The 24,770-nt window shown below is 38.1% G+C and overlaps 1 protein-coding gene across 5 annotated transcripts in view; it reads left to right on the top strand.

Annotated features, from left to right (window-relative positions):
- ADAM11 (ADAM metallopeptidase domain 11) overlaps window positions 1-24,770 on the top strand; it is a 1,438,613-nt gene that overhangs the window by 826,363 nt on the left and 587,480 nt on the right. For all 5 annotated transcript variants that reach the window (XM_044055102.1, XM_044055103.1, XM_044055105.1 and 2 more), the window contains exons 15-16: window positions 9,376-9,475; window positions 9,605-9,676. In XM_044055102.1, coding sequence (XP_043911037.1) covers window positions 9,376-9,475; window positions 9,605-9,676 — 172 coding nt within the window. The remainder of the gene's footprint in view (window positions 1-9,375; window positions 9,476-9,604; window positions 9,677-24,770) is intronic.

Raw genomic sequence — 24,770 nt, forward strand, 5'->3', positions numbered from 1 at the left:
TAGAGACATATTTTACACCATCAAGTGGCTAGCCCTGCCACGGTGCGCAGTCTTTGATCTGTGTTCTCCTATCTTGAGGATACTGCGCACCACAGTAGATGCCCAAAGTGGTTGGTGTGTACAACTCTTCCCCCTATAAGGCACCATGTAGAGTCTGTGCTGCTGCCCACAGCTACATTCATTGATGTGTTTGAGATGGAAACACTCAGCATGTTTTTCGGACATGGGAGAAAACCCCACAGAGATACAGGGAGAACATGCAAACTCCAAACATGCATTGGTTGGAAGGCAAAGACCTTAAGCATTAAGCCATCTGGTCTCAACTAGCCACTGTAATGTAATCAATCAATATAGGGTATATCTTATATCTTTGTAAGCACTCCTTTATCCATGAATGTTGGATGCCATCAAATGCTTTTTTGTAGTCAGTTCATGCCATACTTAGCTTCTTCCCCTTTTTACAATTCACCGTTATGACTTTATTTAACAACACATTATCCTTTGTTCCATATGACTTTCTTTTGTTACCCTCTTGTTCTATTGCCATGATTGAGTTTTCTTCTAAATGACTGTACACTCTGTCAGCATCATTTCCAGTGTATAGTTTATACAATGTTGGAAGGCAAGTTACTTGAAGAAACACAGGGAGAACATGTAAACTCCAAACAGGCATTAGTCAGAGGTCAGGATCGAACCTTGTGCCTTGTGCCTTGTGCATTGGAGACAAAGACCTTAACCCTTAAGCCATATGGTCTCAACTAGCCACTGTAATGTAATCGATCAATATAGGGTATATCTTATATATTTTAAGCACTCCTTTATACATGAATGATGGATGCCATCAAATGCTTTTTTTTTTGTAGTCAGTCCATGCCATACTTAGATTCTTCCCCCTTTTATAATTCTCCAGTATGACTTTATTTAACAAGAAATTATCCTTTTTTCCATATGACATTCTTTTGTTACCCTCTTGTTCTATTGCCATGATTGAATTTTCCTTCTAAATGACTATACACCCTGTCGGCATCATTTCCAGTGTATAGTTTATACAATGTTGGAAGGCAAGTTACTGGTCTATAGTTTTTAGGATGTCTTGTAGGTTCATTCTTAAGGAAGAGTATTGTTTTTCCTGTTAACCAGGTTGGCATCCATTTGGGGTGCTAATAAAAATAGTTCTTATTCAGGGATAAGTCTTCATGTAAAGATGTTAATACTTTTAGCCAGAAGTTAGGTACTGCATCTGGGTCTGGGGTTTTCCAATTAGGAGCTTTTATTAATTTTGTTTCAGTTTCTCTGGCTGTTACTTCATCCCATTTCATATCCTGACTGTACATTTGAACTTCTTACTGTTCATTTTACTTCTTCTGTCCATTCAGCATATTTGTTATGCTCCACAGGATCTTCATAGATATTTCTCCAAAATGCGTGTATTTCTTCTTTTTTTTGGTGTTTCTATTCGTTTTGCCTTGTTTCACACTTCTCTGTAAAACTTTTTGGGTCTTCAGTGAATTGTTTATTTTGTACTTTTCATTTATCTGCATATCTTCTAAATTTTTCTGCCTGTGCTGATTTCTTTAGTTTACTATTTGTAGTACTGTACGAGCCTGGTCTCTTTTGATACTGCTTGTTGCTTTTATCACATCTGTCTTTCTAAGTATTTTTGCTGATCTGTTTCCTCTTCTGTATTCTTCTAACAGCAACACTTCTTGTCTTACCTGCTTTTAAGCTTTCTCTATTTGATACTTTCATGGAGGCATTTGATTTCTTCCCCTACCTTTCCCTTACTGCCCTGTGTTTTTGTGGTAAGACTTTAACTGTTATTAATTTAGCTATGCAGTAATATATCCTATTTACTTCTGTTATATTGCATGAATTTCTATGAATAGTCTTGATTTCTGTTCATTTGTTTTATCAAACTTCTAACAATTTCGGTCTTATTGTCTTTCTGTAATCTTCCTGTGCCATATTCTCTTCAGCTTCATTCTGTTTCGTATGTTGCTCTTTCATATGGGAACTCACTGGTCTATCATGCCACAACACTGACTGCATCAGAGTTGCCACAGTTTTTCCTGCTCTTTCCCTTGCTGTGCAACTCCATCCGAACTTTTGTACTGGTTTTCTACTGAAGGCTTCAGTGTATATTCATATGGCAACTGACCAGATGCTCCCCGCTCCAATGATTTCTCCTTAATTTGGGGACTCATTGTTCTGTCATGGTGTGATGTTTCTAGAGTTAGATTTTCTGCACTAAATCTTTCACTTTGCAGATAATCCATTACCTCAGTTTTTATTTCTTTGACTTCTGCATTATTTTTAGGTTTATAGATTAATCCTAGGTTAACTGCCCTTGTGGGCCATCTTAAGCATAGCCAATTACCCCTTGTAAGAACCAAACCCTGCACCTTGTGCATGTAAGATAAACACCTTAACCATTATACTAACCTCCCATATCCTCTTATCCTCTTTTCTACTTTACCCCTTTGTTTTCTTATTTTTTTGTATTCTAAAATTTTGGTGCTGGTTTTTTGTATTGATTTTTTTTCTACTTTGCATAAACATTGCACCATATTAAATCTTTTCTTTCCCATGTCCATATGTCTTATTCAAATGTCTCCCACTCTTCCTGTTTCTCCTTACTTGGGGGACTGCCATGCTGTGGAATATCCTGTGTTAGACTTTCCACACTACATCCTTCACTTTGGAGGTATTCCATAACTTCAGCTTCTACTTGTTTAACTTCTGCTTTACTAATCCTGTTCTGCATTTCCCTTTTGTGATCTTATTTGTTGAATTTGAAATTTTCCATATCTGGGTGCCTTTGTCTGTATTTCTTTTCAAATATCTTTGGAGCTGTTTTTTTGTATTGATTAATTTCGCTTTCAGATTTACATAAATATTGTACAATATCGAATCTCTCTTTTTTTCCCATGTCCATGTTTCTTTTTAATACCTTTAAAAAATGTCTAGATATTTCTGCACTTCCTTAGTTGCTTCTTTTTCCAAACAGCCCAAAGTTTCTTTGTCTATGTAATGTTTTTGATGAACACAGATTTAAATTTGGAGCTTTTGACAGTTTTTCTTTTGCAAGTATTTTTATTTCCTCTAATTTTTCTCTTAATGTTTTTGTATATCTTCTATCCTGAAATTCCAGGTTTCTTGCATAATAATTCACCCTGATAGCAGTACCTGATGTATACTGAAATTGTGTAGAATTGTGGGAGCATACCTTCAAAAAGCAACCATCTGGAAATCCATTGGTGTAAACTTGATAAACATACTGCACATACCGCGGTGGTGGTGCTGCGGTAGCGTTGTCGCCTCACATTAAGACGCTGTCCGGTTCGATTCTCAGCTAGAGTGTCTTCTGCGTGGAGACATGTGTGAATGGGCAAACCTTCGTTGAAGGTTGTGCATCAGGGCTGGCAACTCGGCACGTAAAAATGAAACTGCCAATCATTAGCAGACCGGAGTTCCGCTGTGGCGACCCCTAACTGGAAAAGCTGAAAGACACATACACCAATGTGCAGGACTATTCTTAAGTCTCTACTATGAGGCAGATGGATTATAGCTGAGCATTCCCTTCCCCCAAAGATGGGAGTGCAGACCCTCAGCTACTTGATCCTACCTTTACATTACATTTTTAGATAGTAGAAGACAATAGTTAACCTATTTAGTCTGACCTTAACCTTCATTTAACATTCTGCCTCCCTTCCATCACTATCTTTCCCATATTAATTTCTCCACTTGTCCCATACCATCATGAATGCCTTGGTGGATTCTCTGTCCACTATTCATTCCAGATATCCATTTCATGGATCCACAGACATCTGTGTGAATAAATATTTTCAGAAATCAGGGGAGTGTTTGGCCACTAATAATCTACTGTCTCTGCCCCCTTCCCCCTCAGTTTCCTGTTCAGGATAATCTTGTCACTTTCTGTCTTATATGAGCCTGTGTACACACATGATATTCCACTTTTCTTGTCAGGTCTGTAGTAAGAATATCTCTAGTCTATCTAGTTTCCTGTCATATTTGTTCCCCTCCATCCATTGCACTCCTGTAGTGCTTGAGAAGTTCTTCAGGCAGCATAATGTGCCACCTGAACTGCAGGCAAAGTATGGCTTGATTGGGCCCTGTCAAAGTGGAAGCATTACCTCTTTCATTCCAGAGCTTATCCTCCAGTGACACACACCAACATTCTGTTTGCTGATGACATTGCTATCTCATTCTGCTTTGGTGGTTTGTGGCCCATTCTAGATGTGACCACACCCCACATTTCTCTGTTTGCTTTTTGCCTTGAGCTTCACTCCCCGAGATGATACCACACACACTAGGATTATTGTAGTCCAAGTGCAGTGTCCTGCATTTGTCTGCAGTGAACTTCAACTGCTACCTCTTTGTCAAAAAGGTTAAACCCACCAAATCCTTCCCTGGACTCATCCATCCTCTTTTACAACACCTATACCCGAATTGTCATCAAACAGGTTGACTCTGCAGTCTACTCTCTCAGACGTATCTGAAGCAGATGCCCTGAATGCTATTAAACTCAGCACTCACCTCTGTAGGTACTCTGTCAGTCACTTTTTTATATTCCTGACAGTGTAACTGTCACTGCTACACTATGTCACCTACCTTCCATCCAAACAGCTGCTGGCTTCCTCAGCCTTGGTCCTACATCTAATCCTTAAAGTTTTGCCGTTAACCTCCTGTGTAGATCAGAGTCAAAGGCCCTGGTGAAAACCAGCTATACCACATCTACTGGTACTCCATTGTCAAAACCAACTGCAACCAACAACAAACCTGGAAAAGGCCTGATTGGCAGCATCTTCTGACCATAAACTTGCATTGCCTGCCATCCTGGTGATTGTTGTTCTCCAGAAAAGTAACCAGCTTTCTTCTCAGAATTTTGTCCCTGACATTTGCTGCTACTGTTATCAAGTCAACAGGCATAAAGGTACACCTTCTCCTCCTTGTGCTCCCCACCTTGTACAAGGAAACTCCATATGCTATTCCAGAGTCTTCAGATAACTCTACACTACACATTGAAATACCAAAGATTGCCCCAGTGGACCTACCACTGTGGTGGATAGCCCCTGAGGACTCTGGGAGACAATCCATCAGCTTCTTTTGCTTCTTTTCCTCTCCATCACCTCGTCTACAACCTGGTGTTTTTTCACTGCTTCTCAATATTGTCTTTCTTTCATCTCACCATGACATCCCCCTGCATTCTTTCATAACAAAACATTCATTCAGTACCTCTACCCTTTCCCAGTCTACCTTGGTCACCATATGATCCTCCTCCTCTGCGTCAGCCCAGCCATGTCCACCCTGCCTTGCCCCTTTCTGTCATGCACCTAAACAGCTCCCACTCCTCTTCCAGATCCTATTCACCAGCTTCCCTTCTACCCACATCCTTGTTGCCTTCATCATATCGCCACCTTCAGCTAGTCTTCCTGTACTGTAGTTTCCCAACCCTGTCCCCTCTACATCCCATATTTCCCATACTCTGTCCAAATCACTAGCCTCACACTTGTTTCAGTTGCACCGGCTTTCTCCTTTTCTTTTGCACCTTTAATTGTCTACGGCCTGGATTACTCAGTCCCTGATCCATTCCCATAAATTAAGTCCATCAGTTTGTCCTAATCTCCTGACATAGCTTTGACCCTGTCTCTAGCTTAAAATAATCTACTCTCCTGAAATTCTACCATACTGCCTGTTCTTGTGCTCTCATCCCTTCCCCCACACTAAAACTCATGGTGGTAGGATCACTGTTTGCTTATAGTGTCCTCACCTGGACATCTGTAACCCCCACTGCCTTGATACAAACCATAACCAAAACTACATTCCCAATGACATGGTCTTACAGCAATCATCTGAATCTCTCAATCTACAACCTCAGTCAGCTTCCACTCCCTCTTCACTCCATAGCACAGACCCTTCTAGTCTTCTCTAATGATGAAGATCACCCATGAGTATCTTCCTCCTTCCCCATCTCAGCCCACTATTGTCATCCTGTCCTGAGGTGTCTTGGGATGATGCACTGCATTAGTCCATCAGTTTCCCTTTATTCTAACCCCGCCACTAGGGGACTTAACCCAGGTTCCAATTTCCAGTCTTCACAAGGTGAAGTCTTCCTTCTGAGCCCCCTTATAACTGAATCCATGTCACTCACATCATAGACAGGAATAAAATCTAAATGGCAGTAGGGTCTGTTAACTCCCAGAGCAACATTCTTTGCAGGAAGAGTTCTTAGTCTGGTATCTGCTGATTGGATGGGAAGATAATTTTGCATTCAGTCTTCAGAGAACAAATCAGTAGTAAACTATGTCACATTATTCCTGTGACAGTACATTATTCCGGCCATCGTAGCACCAAGCTTATTCTGAGACTTTTTATTTATTTGTGTTTTTTTTTTTGACAACCCTATGCAGCTTAGGCAACCCTATGGCAAGCCCTGCAAACACCTTCTGTGTATTCCAACAATCCTCCCCAGTATGGTCACTTCACCTTCTCAGTTTCTGTTCATGTACTCAAAGGTATTTTGCTCGGGTTTAATGCGCTTGAGCTGGTTTGTTCACTGTGTGCCTTTTGTTTAAATTGGTTGTGTATGTAACAATTATGTTTTAGCTCAGTGTCACTGTATTATTCTTTTTCTGAGGTTGCTTTGTATTTCTTTGCAATTAATGCTCTTTTTTCAAGTTCTGGTGACCTTGAGCATAGAGGTTATGCCTAATAAATACCTCTCTACCTGCAAGCATTTAAAATGATTGCAAAGCCCTTGAAAGGCAGGTATATCTAACCAAAAATCTGGGCATCTAATTAACATAAAATTTGAATACCAAATAGCACATAACTTTTCCCAATTCCAGAAGGATATGGGATACTGCTCAAAAACATGTTTAAAGAAAGAGAGTAAAAAGTGATGGAAACATGCAAGCATATTATCAAAGAAACAATGTAAAATCTGTAGACTTTAATGAACTGTATTGCAAAATTCTACCACATAAGGTCATTTGTTTTTGCTTCTGAAAAAAGGCGAAGTAAGATGTGTGTCTTCTTGTTTATATTATTGGTACAAGTAGTATGTTGGACATGTAGTGCAGTTTTCTGTGTACTAGACAGCTTCAAAAATCACAAGAGATGAGGGGGAGTCAGAAAATTTTGTGAAGGGGTTAATCAAGCCTGATAATATGGATATACCTCTGAAAATAGGTGCATTATGTGCAGGTAAATCAGGTCTGAAAATAGGTATGTTACTCCAAAATAGGGACAGTTGAGAGGTCACATGTGGTATAGAGTGGTTAGTTCTCCAGAAACATTTCAATTGAAATTGTACTGACTGGGTTTGCACAAAAGCATGTTTATTTGATTATTGCTGGAGCAGTCCTTTATACACTACGAGATATTTTTTGTTTCTATTTCCCTGGTGAACATCAGTTCTCATTCCTGCCTATCCAGTTGACCATTTTTTTTTTTGCCCTAGGACGTGCAAGCCTTATGGTCACATTATTCCTCCTGGGGTAAGGGTTGAGTGGGAAATGATAATGCCATTTTACTTGGGGAATTATTTTTTTATTGTGCCAGCAGTTCCCCAGATGCACACTAAATCCCAAACGATGACATATGATGAGCATATGGGGAGGGATGTCTCTCACTTCTGCAAAAGGCATCCCTCTTAAACACACTCCCCATTTAAAGACAAGCATCTCCGGTAATCTCTGTTTTCCTCCAGATTTTTAACATAGTATTGCACACCAGGCATTTGCCCCAGAGCCCTTCCCCTCAAGAATGGAATGAGTGGGGTGTGCATCATCATTCCTCCCTACTTCCTGTTCAGCTTCTCCATCACCAACTGATTACAGAGTTAGCTTGGTCATTGTAAGACCATTATCCCACTATGCCACAGAGCTGATGCTCCGTTATGTAGTAGAAGAAACTGCTTTCTGCATCATGTATGATGCTACAGGTTTTAGGAGCAGAAAGTCATGGAAACATTATGGGTCTTCCCCTTCCTCACTGCTTGTTCCATGCTCTCTGAAGCAAATCAGGTATTCTGGAAGAAATAAGGTGCCTAGACAGCATTCTATTGGCTCTGAGTTAGTACACAGTTTTGCTGCAATTATGGGTTGTTTCTTCTGTGTTTTCTGTTCTCTGGCTTGTGATCTGGGCTCAACATTGTATGTGGTGGTCTCTTCATGTCATTTTATGGTACGGCAGGAGGTATTCTGCCTTTATACAGATTAGTTGAGTGTGGTACTATTCCATCTGTGATTAAAGCAGATTTCTGGATCTGCTCTTATCTTCTGGCCATTCTTTTAGTTGGCCTGAGCTGTCTGCTATACAAACACTGACACCATGGGTATTAGTGGTACAAGCATGTGATATACTTAAACCACTGTGAGCATTCTTTCTTTTTTACTATACAATACACTGTAAACAAATACTACATATATTGAATGAGCCCTCATCTGCTAGTAATGTGTGAATTGCATGGTTTCCTCCTGACAACTGCCTGACCAGAAGACTAAATAAATGGGTTCAGGACAGGATATAGGGTTGTCAGCCTGGGAGTGGAGATAACATCAATCTGTTAATAATTCTACTTTTTATGGTGTCATCATGGGGAGGCTGTAAGTCAGAGCTCCATTCAACTCAGGTATCCGTTAGAAAAACTATTTTCATATGAAACCTGTTAGGGCACTCCCAGCACTGGTGAAAGTCAATCAGGACGTGGAAGGGAACTTTAGTGCTGGGATAAAATTGTATAGTTTATGATTCTAGGGTAGATTATATGGATTGCCACTTCTTTTGAGTCATTACTAATGGGATTGTGGGATAGCTGCTGTTAGACTGAGAGGCAGCAAATAAAATAAAATCAAATGTAATGGAATTAAAATAAATAAATCATCATTTAGACATACTAGTTAGAAATTATGGGGTGGTCAGTGACATCTAGTGGCTTTGGTCTCTGTATGCCTCCACTGTCATGCTGTGCTGTGAGTGGGAGAAGGACACTAGTACGTTCATATTTTTGAGTGCCTGTCTGGTATCAAACACTGCACCTGCCATGGTCCTGTAGTTGGAATAGGGACTGTGAGACCGACAGTACACTTGGATCTTATTTTAAGTAGATACTCCACAGAGATTCCATGAGGGCAATAGGAGACATGGGAGGCATAGCAAAAAATGTAAATGGCCTAGAATCAAAAATAGAGAACACAGATGCCCATAGAAAGGGGGAGAAGTGAGAAGTGGATGCTGCAGAAAACTGCAGCCCTTCCCTCTGTTTACCCCAGCAAACAAACAAACAAAAAGATTTTTTCTGTATTTTGTACTGAAATTCTTCTCCCTCTTTCTCTCACACCTGGTTTGTAGATATTACCTCCCTCGCAAATTTTCTCGGTGCAGTATTGATGAATATAATCGATTCCTGCAAGATGGGGGTGGCAGCTGTCTTTTCAACAAGCCCACAAAGGTAAGGAAGGACTTCATAGTTTTAGTGAGAGATGTCACTTTCATATCATCCACTGCGGATCATTACTGCTGAATGTTTCCCATATTTTTTTGGTCCATTATTTTAATTTTTTTGTGTCTCCCATAACAGCTGCTGGATCCACCAGAGTGTGGGAATGGCTACATGGAAGCAGGAGAGGAGTGTGACTGTGGATCTCCATTGGTGAGTGAACATGACTTACAGGCAAGCTTTATAATTCTGGGGGGGGGGGGGGGTTAAAACATGAGGATCGTTGTGTGTGAGAATAAAGGTTTGTTACTTTGGAACAGTACCTGGGTTTCATGATTTTTGAAAATTATTGTGACTGAGCTCATCAACGAAGTCTTAAGACCACTAGTTTCTCTGTTTTTTATTTTGTCCACAACACTCGTGGTGGTGAGGTTGGAACTAGACAGATTCCTGTGTTTGTTCATTTTTTTTTATTTTTTTCCTGTTGAAGAAAGAGTGCATTGACTGCAATGGGGAGACTTGTAAGCACTGAAAGTGCAACAAAGAAAAGAGATGATGGTGACAGAAAAGATGTCAGTGTGCTGAAGAGTGAAGAGGAAATGCCATATGATGTACTATTCCAGGTTGATAATATATCAAAAAGTACAGCAGATGTATGATCCTAGTCTGACATCATGGAGAGAATGGTTTCCATATTTGAAGAAACTGCAGTCATCATGAACTTGGACAACTGGAGGGCTGAGAGTAGGAGGAGATGGAAGTTTGAAGCACCTGAAATGAGGAAGGGGTAGTATGTTCTAAATTATGAGCTATGAACATTACAAGAGATGTAGCAGTGTTTAACTAGGGAAAGATCTGTTTTCTCCACCTTGCAGAGATATCAGGATCTGTTGTTACATTTTATGGATCCAGTCTAACAGCCACCAGAATCCTATGCATTATAAGGCATGAGCTCAAACAAACAGAATACAGTACTAAGAACATAAATGTGGGCAAATTTGAGTGAAAGCAAACATTTTTTTCTAGAAATTATGCTATATAGCCAGGGTTGCCAGATTTCTGATGGGCCAGGTAGGGACAAAAAAAAAATGGTCTTTCATGCCAAAAAAAAAAAAAAAAAAAAGTTCTTTAATGCAGAACATTGCAGTTCTGCATTAAACACAAGAAGCTCAGTGTTTGGCGATTTTTGATTGGCCCGTATGCCGGTATATGAGCCAATCAAAAAATCAGACAGCGGACCCTCTTCTGTTCAATGTGGAACATCAGGCAGTTCTGCATTAAATAGAAGTAGCTCCGTTTTGTGATTTTTTTTTTTTGATTGGCTCATATACCGACATATGGGCCAATCAAAAAAAAAACAAAGAGGAGGCTGTTTTGCCAGGATTTCAACCAGCAGTGTGGGACTCGGGATCGGGCTGCTGATTCCAGGCAGTCCTGCTCAAATAGGGACGTCTGGCAACCCTGTAGAGCAAACAAGAACTGTTTTATTACTGCAAATTTATACCAAGTCTGTGGGGGATATTTGAAACTACTAAAATAGAAACTAACTATGAGGTATAGATATGAAAGATTTATTGCCGAGAAAACATAATAATGATTTTAGCACATCATGTTTTGTAAAGGAAAGGCTTATTATGAGTTATATGGCAATCCTAAAATGTATTGTTTTTATTTTTACACATTGATGTTTTTTATACGGAAAAGGATAGGTTTGTTTTTGAGCTATCTTTTTTCTTTTTGTAATGAGAGACAAAATATATAAAAATTGCACCCAAATGTTTTTATGAAATTTGTAGAGAATAAGATCAAATCAAGCAATGTGTGTGGCAACACGTACAAAAATGGTGACAAGTGGCAAACTTGTTTCTACTTATTATGAGTGTTTATTTACTTATTTTCCTTTTTTAACCAAGATAGTCCATTTCAGCAAAAGCCCATTTTTAGTGGATGGTCAGGGAGATAAGCTTTAAACCTTACAATGTACTATATATCTCAGAATAAAATATTGAGTGCAGTGGAGTATTACAGTTAAAGATTCAATTATCAATGCGGCACCGTGCTGTGGAAGTAATCATTGGTGGTTATAGGCGCAAAAGCTGAAGTAGATTTATTTTCCTTTAGAAGCTGCCTGTGCTCCAACTGTGGATGGAGTCCCTTAAACTGCGCTTAGCTGCTCGGAGAGCACCTCACCTGGGCTTTCTGCAGCATTTGCCACTTTAACAGAAATCTCCTAATCCCTAATAGTGTCATACCCCTTGAGAGCCCCAATAGTATAGACCCAGCATTAAGACCCCAGTTAAACTGCATCCTTCTTCATTAAAGTAAGCAATTTTGCCCCTAATAATATGAATGGTCAGTTCTCCTCAATTTCTTCTGCCAGCCTGATTGACAGGGGTATCCTGAGGCAGTGTAGCAATTGCCTCATGTGCACTGACAACCCACTACTCCTAAACCACTCAAGCGCAGTTTGTGAGAGATGCATATACACTAAGAATTTGGAATCCTTGCTGTCTCATTCACAGAACAGTGACAGTGAACAGGTTGTCAGCCCACATACTACACCTCCTGCACAAACCACTCTGTCAACACATAAACCATCATAAGTGAAGGTATTCACCAGAAATTTACCTAAACACCAGAAACCTCTGAAATACAAACATGTTACTCCTAATACAGAACCTACAGCACTCAATACACACACAACCACAAGCACAAGTGTCTCACCAAACAAACCCCCAAGGCAAAACACATCTAAACCAAATTTTGTGGTCATAGGCAACTCTATATTGAGCCACACAGATGTCCCACTCACCAGGCTGGACAAGGAAAAGGTTACAGTCAGCTGTCTGTAGGGTGTCAGGATCCACCAGATCACACATGCATTCAAGTCTCTCAACAAGTACCGTTATGACTCCATCATTGTTCACATTGGTGTGAATGACTTGACATGTACCGCACTGGACTATATGAAGAGAGACATGACTGAGCTCTCTGAATATGTGTCTCAGGCAGGTATGTCCATAGCCTTGAGCAGCATACTACCTTCACGTAAGATAATATCACTATATAAACAAAAAATAATTAACTTCAGCAATTGGCTTAGTTTCTGGTGTCATTGTAATGGGATCCAGTACCTGTCACGATGGGATGACATGGTAGATAGGCCATGCCACTTTTCCAGAAATGGTCTTCATCTGTTACTTCTGGGATTTTGGTTACTGGCTAAGGCTCTTGTCTCCCCCATAGTGCCTTTCTTAAGCAATGTCACAACTACAAAATTCCCGAAGTAAAAATATATTCAAAAAGAAAATTCAAGGTTATGCTGCTAAACGCTAAGAGTCAAAAGTTAAAACTGCACTCATTGGAAGCAGCCCTCATCTTAGATGATGCTGACATCTGTGCAGTCACAGACACTTGGTTTAAGGCCACTAAAAGCACCTACGCCATACATTCGGACCACAAACTGAAAGTGAGAACTAAAGGAAGTGGAGTATTACTATTCATCAAAGATAAATACATCTCTAGATTGGTTAAACAAAACGATTCCCTTGAACTAATCCAGGTCCAATTGACTGTAGGTAAGAACCCTCTCCAAGTTATTGCTAGTTATAGAACCTCCACCGTGAACCAGGATACCCACACTGCATACTTGGATCTACTTGAATCACTCAAGATACAACCAAACATGCTGGTTTTAGATTACTTTAACTACTCATCCTTAGATTGGGTGAATTATACATGTATTGATAAAATTGCCCAGAGGTTCTTGGACTTCATCAACTCTAATGCCCTGGACCAGTTGGTTGACACCCCCAAAAGGGGCCCAAACATTCTGGATCTGGTGCTCACTAACATGGGTGATTGTTGCACCACATAAATCAGTCTCATTAGAAGTGACAATAACATCTGCCCCCCCCCCCCCATTAGCAGCAACTAGACTAAAAAACTTTTCCAAAACCAATTACAGCCTAATACATGACAGCATTAATAGCTTCATAGCCTCTGCCCTCACTGATGGCATAGATACCTATACTGGGATTTACACCAATACCTTGCTTAAGCATCTATACAAATGTATTGACTCAGCTGTACATGATCGGATCAAAACAAGATCCTCAAGAAAGAACAAGCCTGCCTGGTGAACATCTGCCATTAACAGGTTATACAATAAGAGAACGGAATTGCTGTCCAAGAGCAGAAAGGAATAAATAGTCTCTGAATTGGAAGCATTCCCTCCTCAGCTTAAACAAGCAAATAAGACACCTTGTAAAGCATTCTAAAGCTAACTGTGAATCTAAATTAGCCTCCTTTGTTAAGGATAACTATAAGGCCTTCTTTAGCTATATCAGAAACCTTAAAGGAAAAACCCAGATCTGCCCAGAACAGGTTGTTAATGGCACCACATATACTGAACCCACAAAAATAGATAACCTGATGGCTGACAGGTTTGGTGAAAACTTCTCCTCCCTGTACCCACTACATATCCCCCAAAGGATCCCCACCACCTGTTTCCCACCTCGTATCTCCAAGGAGCAGGTCGTAAGTGCTCTTTCCAAAGCCAAAAACACAGCCTCTAGGGACCTGATAATATCCAAGGCTGCATTCTAAATGGATTAAAACACAAACTAGCTGCACCGCTGGGTACTCCTTTTAACCAAATAGAGAGATGAAAGCGAACAATAATGACCAGGAACAACAAAAGTTCGCTCAGGAGAACCAAATAAGGGTGAGACCTAGTACCAAGAGAAGGTGGAATAACAAGGCAGTTTATTGTGCAAAAACCCAAACGCTTGTATACATGGTACGTTTTCGAAAATCTTCATCAAAGGCAAAACGTACCATGTATACAAGCGTTTGGGTTTTTGCACAATAAACTGCCTTGTTATTCCACCTTCTCTTGGTACTAGGTCTCACCCTTATTTGGTTCTCCTGAGCGAACTTTTGTTGTTCCTACTCCTTTTAACCACAATCTAACCACTGGTTTTGTACCTGCTGAATGGAAACAGCAACCGTCATCCTGTTACATAAAGGAAGCGCCTCCACAGACCCTGGGAACTATAGACCCATAAGCCTGACCAGCCTAATTTGCAAGGCTATGGTAAGAATAATCATGGACCTTATCAACAAAGATATAGGAGACCTCCAAACATTTGACCCGACCCAGTTTGGCTTTGTTAAAGGGAGACTCTACCTCTTGAACTTGGTGGACTTCTTTGAGACAGTCACCAAAGCCCTAGACAAAGACAAAAACGTGTATGGCCTACCTGGACCTGGCCAAGGCCTTTGACACTATTCCCCACTCAAGCATCATTGATAAACTCACCCATCTGGAGATCAACCCATATATTGTCAGGTAGGTTGCAAACTGGGTCACCGATAGAATGCACACAGTCAAAATAGGTGACTGTACCTCCACCAACAGACCTGTAACCAGTGGTGTTCTACAGCGATTGATACTTGAGCTCCTATTGTTTGGAATGTACTTCTTGGATGTACAGGCTAAAACAAAAGGCCTATAGCTGACAGAGTTTGCTGATGATTGTAAACTGGGTGCAGTCATTGAGTCCTCAAACATTGTCAACATCCTACAAGAGGGGCTTACACAGACAAACAACTGGTGCCAAAGTCATGGCCTAAATCTCAATGCAAAACATGCATTACCATCCCCTTTGGCAAGAGTGAAGTCCCTGCAGACTACCACATTAATAACAACACCCTAAGCATGCAATCAGTGGTGAGAGATTTGGGCACACAGGTTGACAGCAACCATTCCTTTGACCACCTCATCTCCACAGTGGTAAGAAAGGCTTTCTATGTTGCCCACCTCTTACATAAGAGTATTGTATCTAGAACAAAAAAGGTTATAACCTCCTTGTACTCCTCACTCATCAGGCCAATAATAGAGTACAATGCTACCTTCAGTATGTACCTCACCAGGCACCTGAAGCAGCTGGAAAGACCTCAAAGGTTTCTTACAAAGAAAATCCAGGGTCTTCAGCATATGTCGTACTTTGACAGACTGAAGTCACTGTCACTATACTCTGTGTCTTACACACTACTCAGTGGTGACCTCTGCCTTGCATCTAAAGCAATTTCAGATCCTGCTCTAATGGAAATGCTGCACATTTGTAAATCAAATGGTATAAGATGCACTCGCTCTAGGGAACTCAACCTAGTATGTGACATCAACAGGACTTGCTGGAGCAACAGATATGTCAAACAGAGTTACCTCTCCTCTGGGACAAACTTCCAATCCAGGTGAAGCAGAGCCCCTTACTGATCCTATTTAAGTGTAATTTGGATGACTGGATGAGAAACCGCAAATTCACCCAGGAATTTCACCTGTGTTCCTCTTGGACAGGGGCAGTAGTTGTTGACTTAATTCCTCTTAATCCCTTGATATTCTTGGGAACAGGAGCTGTACTTGGCTAGGCTTGTAAGGGCCCTAGGGCTATTAGCCTACTAACCTCCTATGATCCTATCATCCTATGATCCAGACAACAACATAATCATTTTTAGACTAGTAATAACAGACTGGGGAAATCAACAGTAATGAAAATTATGGGGAAGTATTGATTGTTCAGTATTAATGGAAAACAGGGTAGAAGCAGGTTATCTGGAAACCAAAAAACTACTGTGAGAAAGGAACAGGGAGGTGCAAGAGGCAAAGAGGATAAGAGAAGCATGTGAATGTTACAGAACAAGAGACCACATGATGTACACCAGGAAAGGGGAGTTTGATAAGGAACCAATAAATGGCCTGAGAGGAGATAACACAAACCAAGCAATAGGTTTGAAACTTCGGGAACAGAGTGATTACTGTATAACACTAACATTGAAGATAGAAAAAAAAATAGAACTGAACAAAAAGTGACTAAACAGAAAAGAAGAGGAGAAGAAAACACAAAAAAACAGTCTAGTATAGAATTTGGGATAAAGTACACCTACTATAATAACATTAAAATCAGGAGTCCGTTTATAAAACTGTCTACAAGTTTGAAAACTAGTGTGTAAAAAAGGATTACTCGTGATTTTTGTAGCCATCTATTGGTCGGTTGTGACAGTGGCAAGCTAAAGACATAGGGAAAGGAGTTTTTAAATTGGATCATTAGCTGACTGTTTGGGGGGAGGGAAGAGTCAGGTGAGTGTGAAAAGGTCATATAGGGATGCTCTTTGCATATACATCATGGCCAAAGAAAACACAAGACTGAGAGTGCAGAGTGCAGACAATGAGGGTTGTATTAGTAAGTGGCTTCATACTGAGGTAATGTTTATTACTAGCAGATGAAATCATTTTCAGAAACATACATCTGTGGCAAGGAGCAAGAGTTGCTGAAGCAGAGAGTAGAACTTGAGAACATGGTTTTAAAACAGAGGTTTTGGGTTGTTGAAATGAAGGAAAGTGTTTCAACTTGATAAAGTAAAAGGAAAGGAAGGAAGGAACTCCCACTCCTTGGGTGCAGAGGGATGACATCCTGACTACAACTCAGATAATCTGTGTTGATTAGTGGTAAAAGAAATGGAGGAAGAGGGGCAGAGAGGGGAGGAGTGAGACGCTGTTGTCAGCCTGCCCATCCTTTGGTGGATGATGGCTCTTGCTCACCCCTTGGATGGCTCCTACATAGAGCAGTGGATGTAGTACCCATAGAGCTTTAAACTGCCGTTGTGCTTGGGATTAGCATGTATGTATGTATGTAGAGACACACGTATTCTCCATGGTTAGCACCATTCACAAAGCTGTAGAGAGAATCAGGAACTCCAAGGAGAGAGGCCTTCACTGGGACTAACAGTCTGGCCCATTATTTTATTTGCTTTTGTGTCTCCCATAACAGCTTATCAGGAGGATTCAGCAAAAACTGTCTCAACTCAGACCAAGGTACACAGGTACCAGTGGTGACCACAGACATTTGTCAGGCCACAGGGTTGACTGGCAAGTGTCCTGGATGCAGTTTGACATTTGTAAATATTTTCTGCATCCGGCTTTCATTGTAGCCATCTGAAGGCAACATGTTTATAAAGTAGTATGGTGTTTTTTACAGTTCCTTTCTGAAGCATGAGTTAACAGTTGCTGCATAAAATAACTTTTTAGAACAGAAAGGTACTAACACTATTGAAATGGACAGCATGGTGCCTTTGTGTTTGAGATCTCTATTTCAGAGCTCCATGGTTCAGTCCCAACCTATGTTTACTGTATGTGGCAAATCAGTGTAGTCTTCATTCATTGAGTAGTGGTTCTCTACTTGCTTTAATCCCCTCACAAAAATGTTTCTGGAATGGCTATTTTAAACTGTCCACATATGCTGCATTTACCTTTGCTCTTTTGTAGACTTTAAATTTCCTTGGTCTGAATGAAGTTATTTAGTGATAATTTGCTGTAGATGGACTATTATACTTAGTCCTGCTTACTGAGTTAGTTTTTCCTGGGTTATTAACTGTGCTTGGAGGTTTCTCTTTGGACTAAGGAATTCCAATAATGGGCGTCTTTATATTATTATGGTGTTTTGCATTGCAACATTAGCTGTGTTCACTAGGGTCAGTGAAGCTCTGTTTCTTACTACCTTTCTATCCAGATATTTTCATTGTTACTTTTCACAATTGTGTTGATTTAATATTTTAATATACTTGCAGGATAAATACATATATTTTAACAGTTCATTGAAATGCGTTATTTGAATTGAATGAGCAATTGTATTATGAATGCTCAGTTATACTTACGATTTTCAGCTGTATTACTGATGGATTTTTGATCATTACTAGTAAATACATAATACCCATGGACATGTATACCTGGATTGCATGAAGTTTGTAAATGTGTTTTGGGCTTAATAGACCACCTTTTACTATTAGTTTTCCCCACTTGTTTAGTTGCGTTTCTTTTAGGTATTATTTCTTCTTGGACTATGCATGCATATGGACTTTAGAACTAAAGGAATGTAACAAAGAATAGCTTTACATTATTTTTGTATTTTGTCTTGCAATATCAGCTGTATCCACTTAGTATAGTTTTTTCTTGTTTCTGTGTAAAAAAAAAATAAGTACAAATTTCTCCGCATTAGTTCTGATGAATATTACATTAATTATGTTAGCTAGTTAATTGAAATGTGTTTTATCTGACCATTTTGTTATTGTCACATGACTGACTGTATCATGAATGTTCAGTTAAACTCCAAGTTTTTAAACCAGTCACCAGTAAGTAAGGAAGGAAGGAAAGAATAATCTACATCCATGAAAACATTAATGAAAACAACGCTGATGATGAAGTTAGCAATTTTGCCTTAGTGATCTGTTTTGTGGATTATGAGACTTCATCAGATGTCTATTTCATGGGCATAGCTCATTCTTTACTTTCTTACTTAATGGCGTCTGGTTTAAAAGGTTTGCATTCATCTTGGTCTTAAAAGAAGTATGCTGTTGAAATATTTATACTTAAAAATGTACAGGTCGCATTCTGAAGCATTTTTCTTTTGCAGTTAATTTCATGATAAAGCTACAGGTAATTCTGCAAAAAGATAATTATGGTTTGTTGTTTGATTCTTTTATATCTATATCATTTATTTTATCTGGCCCAGTTAATTTGCAAAGTCATATATTCAGGATCCAATGAAGTCATTCTACCAGTGTAATCTTCCCTTGTCAGACCTGTCACCAAGCACACTGCTTTCTTTGGTATGTATAAATATAAGCATATCACTCAGCTGGAAAAGCCTCAAAAGTCACATAGGCAAGAAAATGAAAAGCCTCAAAGCCTTTAACGATTCTGATTGATTGGCATGATTCTTCTTATACTAAATAGCCTATAGCCTGCTCCAAGGTGACCTTTATCTTCCTTTTTGAGTCATGAAAGGCACAGCCCTATTTGACCTTGTATTTCTGTGCAAAACTAGTGGTCCTACAAAAACCTGCACTAGGGTCCTAAATCTACACCAACAAAGACTAATGGAAGAAAAAGGTTCCTAACTCAATGTATTTCCAGCCTACAGAATAAGTTACCACTACAGGTCAAACAAGGTATTACTCTGACTATCTTTAAGGCTAACCCTGATGATTGGGTGGGTGCACACAAATTTACAGCAGGGTTATCACATGCAGCACAGCTCAGATTGGGAGTAATGAGCACTTTTAAGTACTTGAAAATGGAGGCATGAATTTTTAAGTGTGTGTATGGCTACGCATCTTTTTCCTTATTTAGTGATTGCTTGTCTAGTATTGTTCTTGTGGTCCAATGTTCTCATCTATAAAAGTCAAACTGTCTTTCCCAAATATCTTAAGTACAAATATTTACTCAGAGATTGTGGGATAATGTATGTGGTCAATACTTTACCATATTCTAGTAGATTTTAGTAGAAGCTCAAAGTGTATACTTCTATATGGTTAACCATTCACAATTTACTGCAGCATTCAGACTATCCTAAGCAATGTCATCTTGCAACTAAGTCCAAGCAAGTGTATAAACACTCAAAGACACACAACTCATCTTTGGCATGAAAATATTTAAGTCTGCTAAGAAGTATATGCTTATTGCAGTACATGTATGCAGTCTAAGTAATATCCCTCATATTGTTCACGCATATATTTTGGGATAACATGATGGAGTCTAATAGAATATTTCTCCAGATTTTGCAGCCTCTAAATAGAAGAAATAATTACTGTATTCAATAACATGAAATTGAAAGTGCCTATTTGCTAACCTTAAGAAAGTAAAAAGGGAAAAGGCAGGACCACCCTCATATTGTGTTACTCACTGATGTGGTTAATACTTTACCACATTTAAGACTGAACTCATAATTTAAATTCTTATATGGTTAACCCTTCACCATATACTACAGTAATTTTGTTACACTTTCTAAAGTATTGCTTACTCATATGATTACTACTTCATATTTTAACTGAAAGTCAGAACTTAGCATTTTCATATAGTTAGCTCTTCACTACATGCTGCGATATTTAAAATGTCTTAAATAAAATCATTTCACTACTAATAAATACAACCACTAACTCAAACTATTACTGTATACTTATTTCAGCCACATAACTCATGATTAGCTTGAAAATAGTCAAGTCTACTAATAAATAAATATGTCTACATAATTGTGTAATATCCCTCATACCTGTTTTGACTTTCCCTTTATAGTACATGAAGCAAATACTTACAGAGCCCGTAAGCCACTGTTTAGCCTTTCTGTTTAATATGCTGAGTAAAAAACAAAACAACCTGAATTTTAATGCACATACCCTCTATTGTTATCCAGTCCATGTAAACAGGTGGAGCCATCAAGTCTACCCATCAATCTCATTCCAGAGATTGTATCCATAAACCAATGGTTCTTATCAAGTGAATCTGAACTCCCTTCCATTCATTCTGTGTTTTCCCAATAATAGCTGTCAGTTTTACTGTTGATGGGCAGAAGGTTGAAAAACAAATTGGAAATTTTAACTTCAGTGCTGATGACTGAAAATCAACATGTAACAAAAAAAATGCTAGAAGGACAGAAGATAGAAAAATCCTGCTATGGTAAAACCTGGAGAGGACTATCAGACTAGAGGTTGTACAAAAGGTAGGAATCAAAAAGCCGTGTGAAATTCTGTAACCTGAAGCTGAATAGTGAGTAAAGTAACCAAACAAGGTCCCATGTAGTCCATGGGAAAGATGGTAAACTGTGCAGAAGAACTCACAACTATTCAGGCAGGAGATAAGTATACCATGGCTGAAGTTACAGAAAGATGAGAAACCAACAGCATGAAAAACAGTCCTGTTTCAAAAAGATAAAGACTATGAAAAACTGTGATAGCTATGAGTTGCAGAGGGAGAGAGAGAGAGAGAGAGAGAGAAAGAAAACTGAAGCTGTATCTTCAGATGAAGCTTACCACAGGAGCAGCTATCATAAAGGGAAGAACAGGTGCATGCAATGGCTGTACCTCACAGCAATCGCTCTTATACTCCTGTTTCAGCTCCAACTGCACCAGATGGAATGAGTGCAGGTTGCAGAATCAGGTACGTTGTTCTATAATTGGGCTTATAATAGCTGTGTAACTGGAGACAGATGCTTCTCTGGCATGCCTCTTAGCTCTACAAAAGATCAGGTGGATAAGTCTGCATGAGTTGTGTTTACTAATGGCTGTAAGGGTATCAAATGAACACCATCTATAAAGACTGTGATCTGTCTCACTTTTTTTAATTTTTACCTGTTGCCCATCAGCATTATTTATTTATTTTGCCAAATGCCAGAATGCTGTATTTATTTTTGTTGAATTTCTTTTTATTAAAAATAAATTGTTTAAGAAATAAAAAATAATATTTAATTTAATTTAAGAAGGAAGCATTTAACATGGTTGAGACAAAAAAGTATTAAAACAAACATAAAATAAGTAATAATCTGTTGAATAAGAACACATTAAACAACTATTTACAAAGGTGTCTACTAGCTAATAAAATATATTGAGAATAGTTGCTGATCTAATTACTCAACAAAAAGCAATCACTGTTTATTTAATAGTTCATTTAAACCATTCCTAGTGTTGTGTTGAGGAAGTGATTCTTGTAGAATTTGATTTTATGGTAGTAAGTTCCAGATGGCAAACTTCAGATGCTACATTCAAAAATTCCTTGAAGGAGGGATTGGATTAATTTTTCCAATTCCTTGTTATCACTTTTTCGCAATTGTTAATATGTTCCACAGAACTGGATATTTTAGTCTTGCAACACACTCAGGGATTGGGGTATTAAAAATAACTAATGATTTAGTTAATGCAAATATATCAGAAAATAAACCTTGTAGAAAGTCATTAATCTCTTTCCAATATGGTTTCATTATAACAGATTCAAAAACATATGTTCCCAGTCAGTTTTAGTGTCTAATTTACAACTCTATTCTAAGTGGCGTAAAGAAAGACCTATGTAAATACTTCCAACAGTACAATTTCCATTTAAGTGAGCATGTGGTATGTTTAGATGAGAGTAGAAAAAGTCTTTTGTCCTCATCATTTGGTGGTTTATTATTTATAAGTTTAAAATAATTCCAATAGTTTTCTTTATTATATTGTAATTATTTTTATCATGTTATGCATTTTAGATAAAAGACCTTTCCCAGATATATTTTGTTGTACCAAGATAGTTAAAAGTTCAATGAAAGAAGGAACAGAATTTCTTACAGATGGTTGCATAACTTCAGTTTTGTGTTAAACAAATTGTCTACAATTCTGTACATGCAGCCATAAGTCATCATCCATATCAAACTTCTTAATTATATATTGGGCAGAATACAGGCTTTCTTTGTTCATTAACTGGTGCCAATATACCAGATTACTTTCTTTTTAAGTAGTCATTATGGATAGATTTGAAGTAGAAATATTATTCTGAGTATAAGCTAAGGAGAAAGATAAGGAAAAAACATGCTATATACTTTGGATTTCTATAAATTAAATATTTCAGAGTTTTTACTGTAATAACAATCATATCAGAATTATTTGAATAGAGTTATTGATAAAAAGTTATTTTAATAAGCAAAGCATCAACTTATTTGATATTAAATAATAATTAGAATGTTTTGGGGGGGGTTGACTTTATCCAAAAATGCCCTTGAATATCTTTCCGTTTAGCAGTATAATAGCTATTTGACCATAACATTATTGTTTTGATAATAGATGATAGAGAATATAGTTCTAAATCAGGTAATCCAGTACCTCCAAAAGACAGTCTCTGATATGATGACTTAAAGATATTTGGGGTTTATTAGAATACCACAAGAATCTTAAAATTAAATAAATAAACTTTCTATAAAGGTTTTAGAAGGGGGGGTAAAGATAATGATTGTACTATGTATAAGATTTTAGGAAGAATAATCATTTTGATTATGGAGAGTCTCTCATCCGTAGTAAAAAAAATATCTATTCCACTTAGTTATGAGATTTTCTGTAGAAGACAAACTTCTATTATGATTGATATTTAATATTTTGTTAATATTTTCATTGATAATTATTCCCAAATAATTTAGTCTTTTTTCTTGTTCTATGTATTTATTAAATCCTTTCCTCATGTCATTAATATTATAAATTACAGGTAATATTTTTGTTTTATATTCATTAAAAGTGAGTCCAGATTTCTTCTGAAAGGTTTCCATTAGAATAAAGAGAGTTGAAAGCAAATTATTACATTCACTTAATGTCAGAAGAATATTGTCTGCAAACAATTGAATTTTAGATGTTAAATTCTTATCTGTATGGAGCATTTAATTTCAGGATATGACTATATTAAATTAGCAAATGGCTGTATAACTAAACTAAAAAGTAATGGTGAAAGTGGGCAACCTTTTTAGTTCCTTTAGAGATTTTGATTGATTCTGAAGTCTGTGAACCTATTTTAATATATGCAAAGAGTTAACATATAGAAGGTTAATAAGCTGTATAAATTTGTCAGAAAAGTTACTTTCTTCAAGTACCAGTGAGAGATAACTCCAACTGATCAAGTCAAAAGCATTATTGATATCTAGACTTAGTGTAGGTAAGTTTTCTTTTGTTTTATTTGCAAAGTCAATTAATGATAAGATTATTTCAATATTATCATATATACTTCTATTTAAGATAAAGCTAATTTGGTAATTATTAATCAAAAGTGGGAAAAACAGTTTCAGTCTTCTAACATATATGGACACAACCAATTTATAATCTATATTTAACAAAGAAATTGGTCTATAAGAAGAGTATTTTACATGATCTTTATTTGATTTTAATTTTGGAGAAATAAGAGATTATTTCCAAGAGAGGGTCATTTTCTAAATTTTAACTAGCTTGAAACTTTAAGCAAAAAGAATGCTGTATTCCTATTGTTGAAACAAGGCCATTTCAATACCTTATCCATGTCTAATGCTGAACGCTGTTTGAAGGGAGGTGGTATCTTTGGGGTTAAGAATAATGTTTCCAAGTTTGCAAATGTCTGCATATTCAGTGAGCCAGACACTGGGCTCATTTCTGACATCAGAAAAAAAGTTCCAACATTTGGGGGCCTGAGGACAGAGACTTGAGGGACTGCACTGGTGACAGAGGTTGGTGAGGGCAGGAGTCCTCTTATTCCTTACCATTGTAGATGACCACGTAGTTATTTGTGGACCCAAGTTATTGTAACTTCATTTACTTTTAGATCCCTGAATTATGAATGATTCATTGGTAGAGTATGATATTCTTTAGCCAGATCTAGATATGCTGCATGGACAGATAAACATTTATCCAGGAAGAATCTGACATCTCACTCTCAAAAACATTTATGAGGCTAAGCGTACATTAAGCCTTTGGCAGAAATGTATTGGGTTATGTC

This window comes from Protopterus annectens, chromosome 13.part0 (genome assembly GCF_019279795.1).
Source record: "Protopterus annectens isolate FY-2018-M chromosome 13.part0, PAN1.0, whole genome shotgun sequence".
NCBI classification, from domain to species: Eukaryota; Metazoa; Chordata; order Ceratodontiformes; family Protopteridae; genus Protopterus; species Protopterus annectens.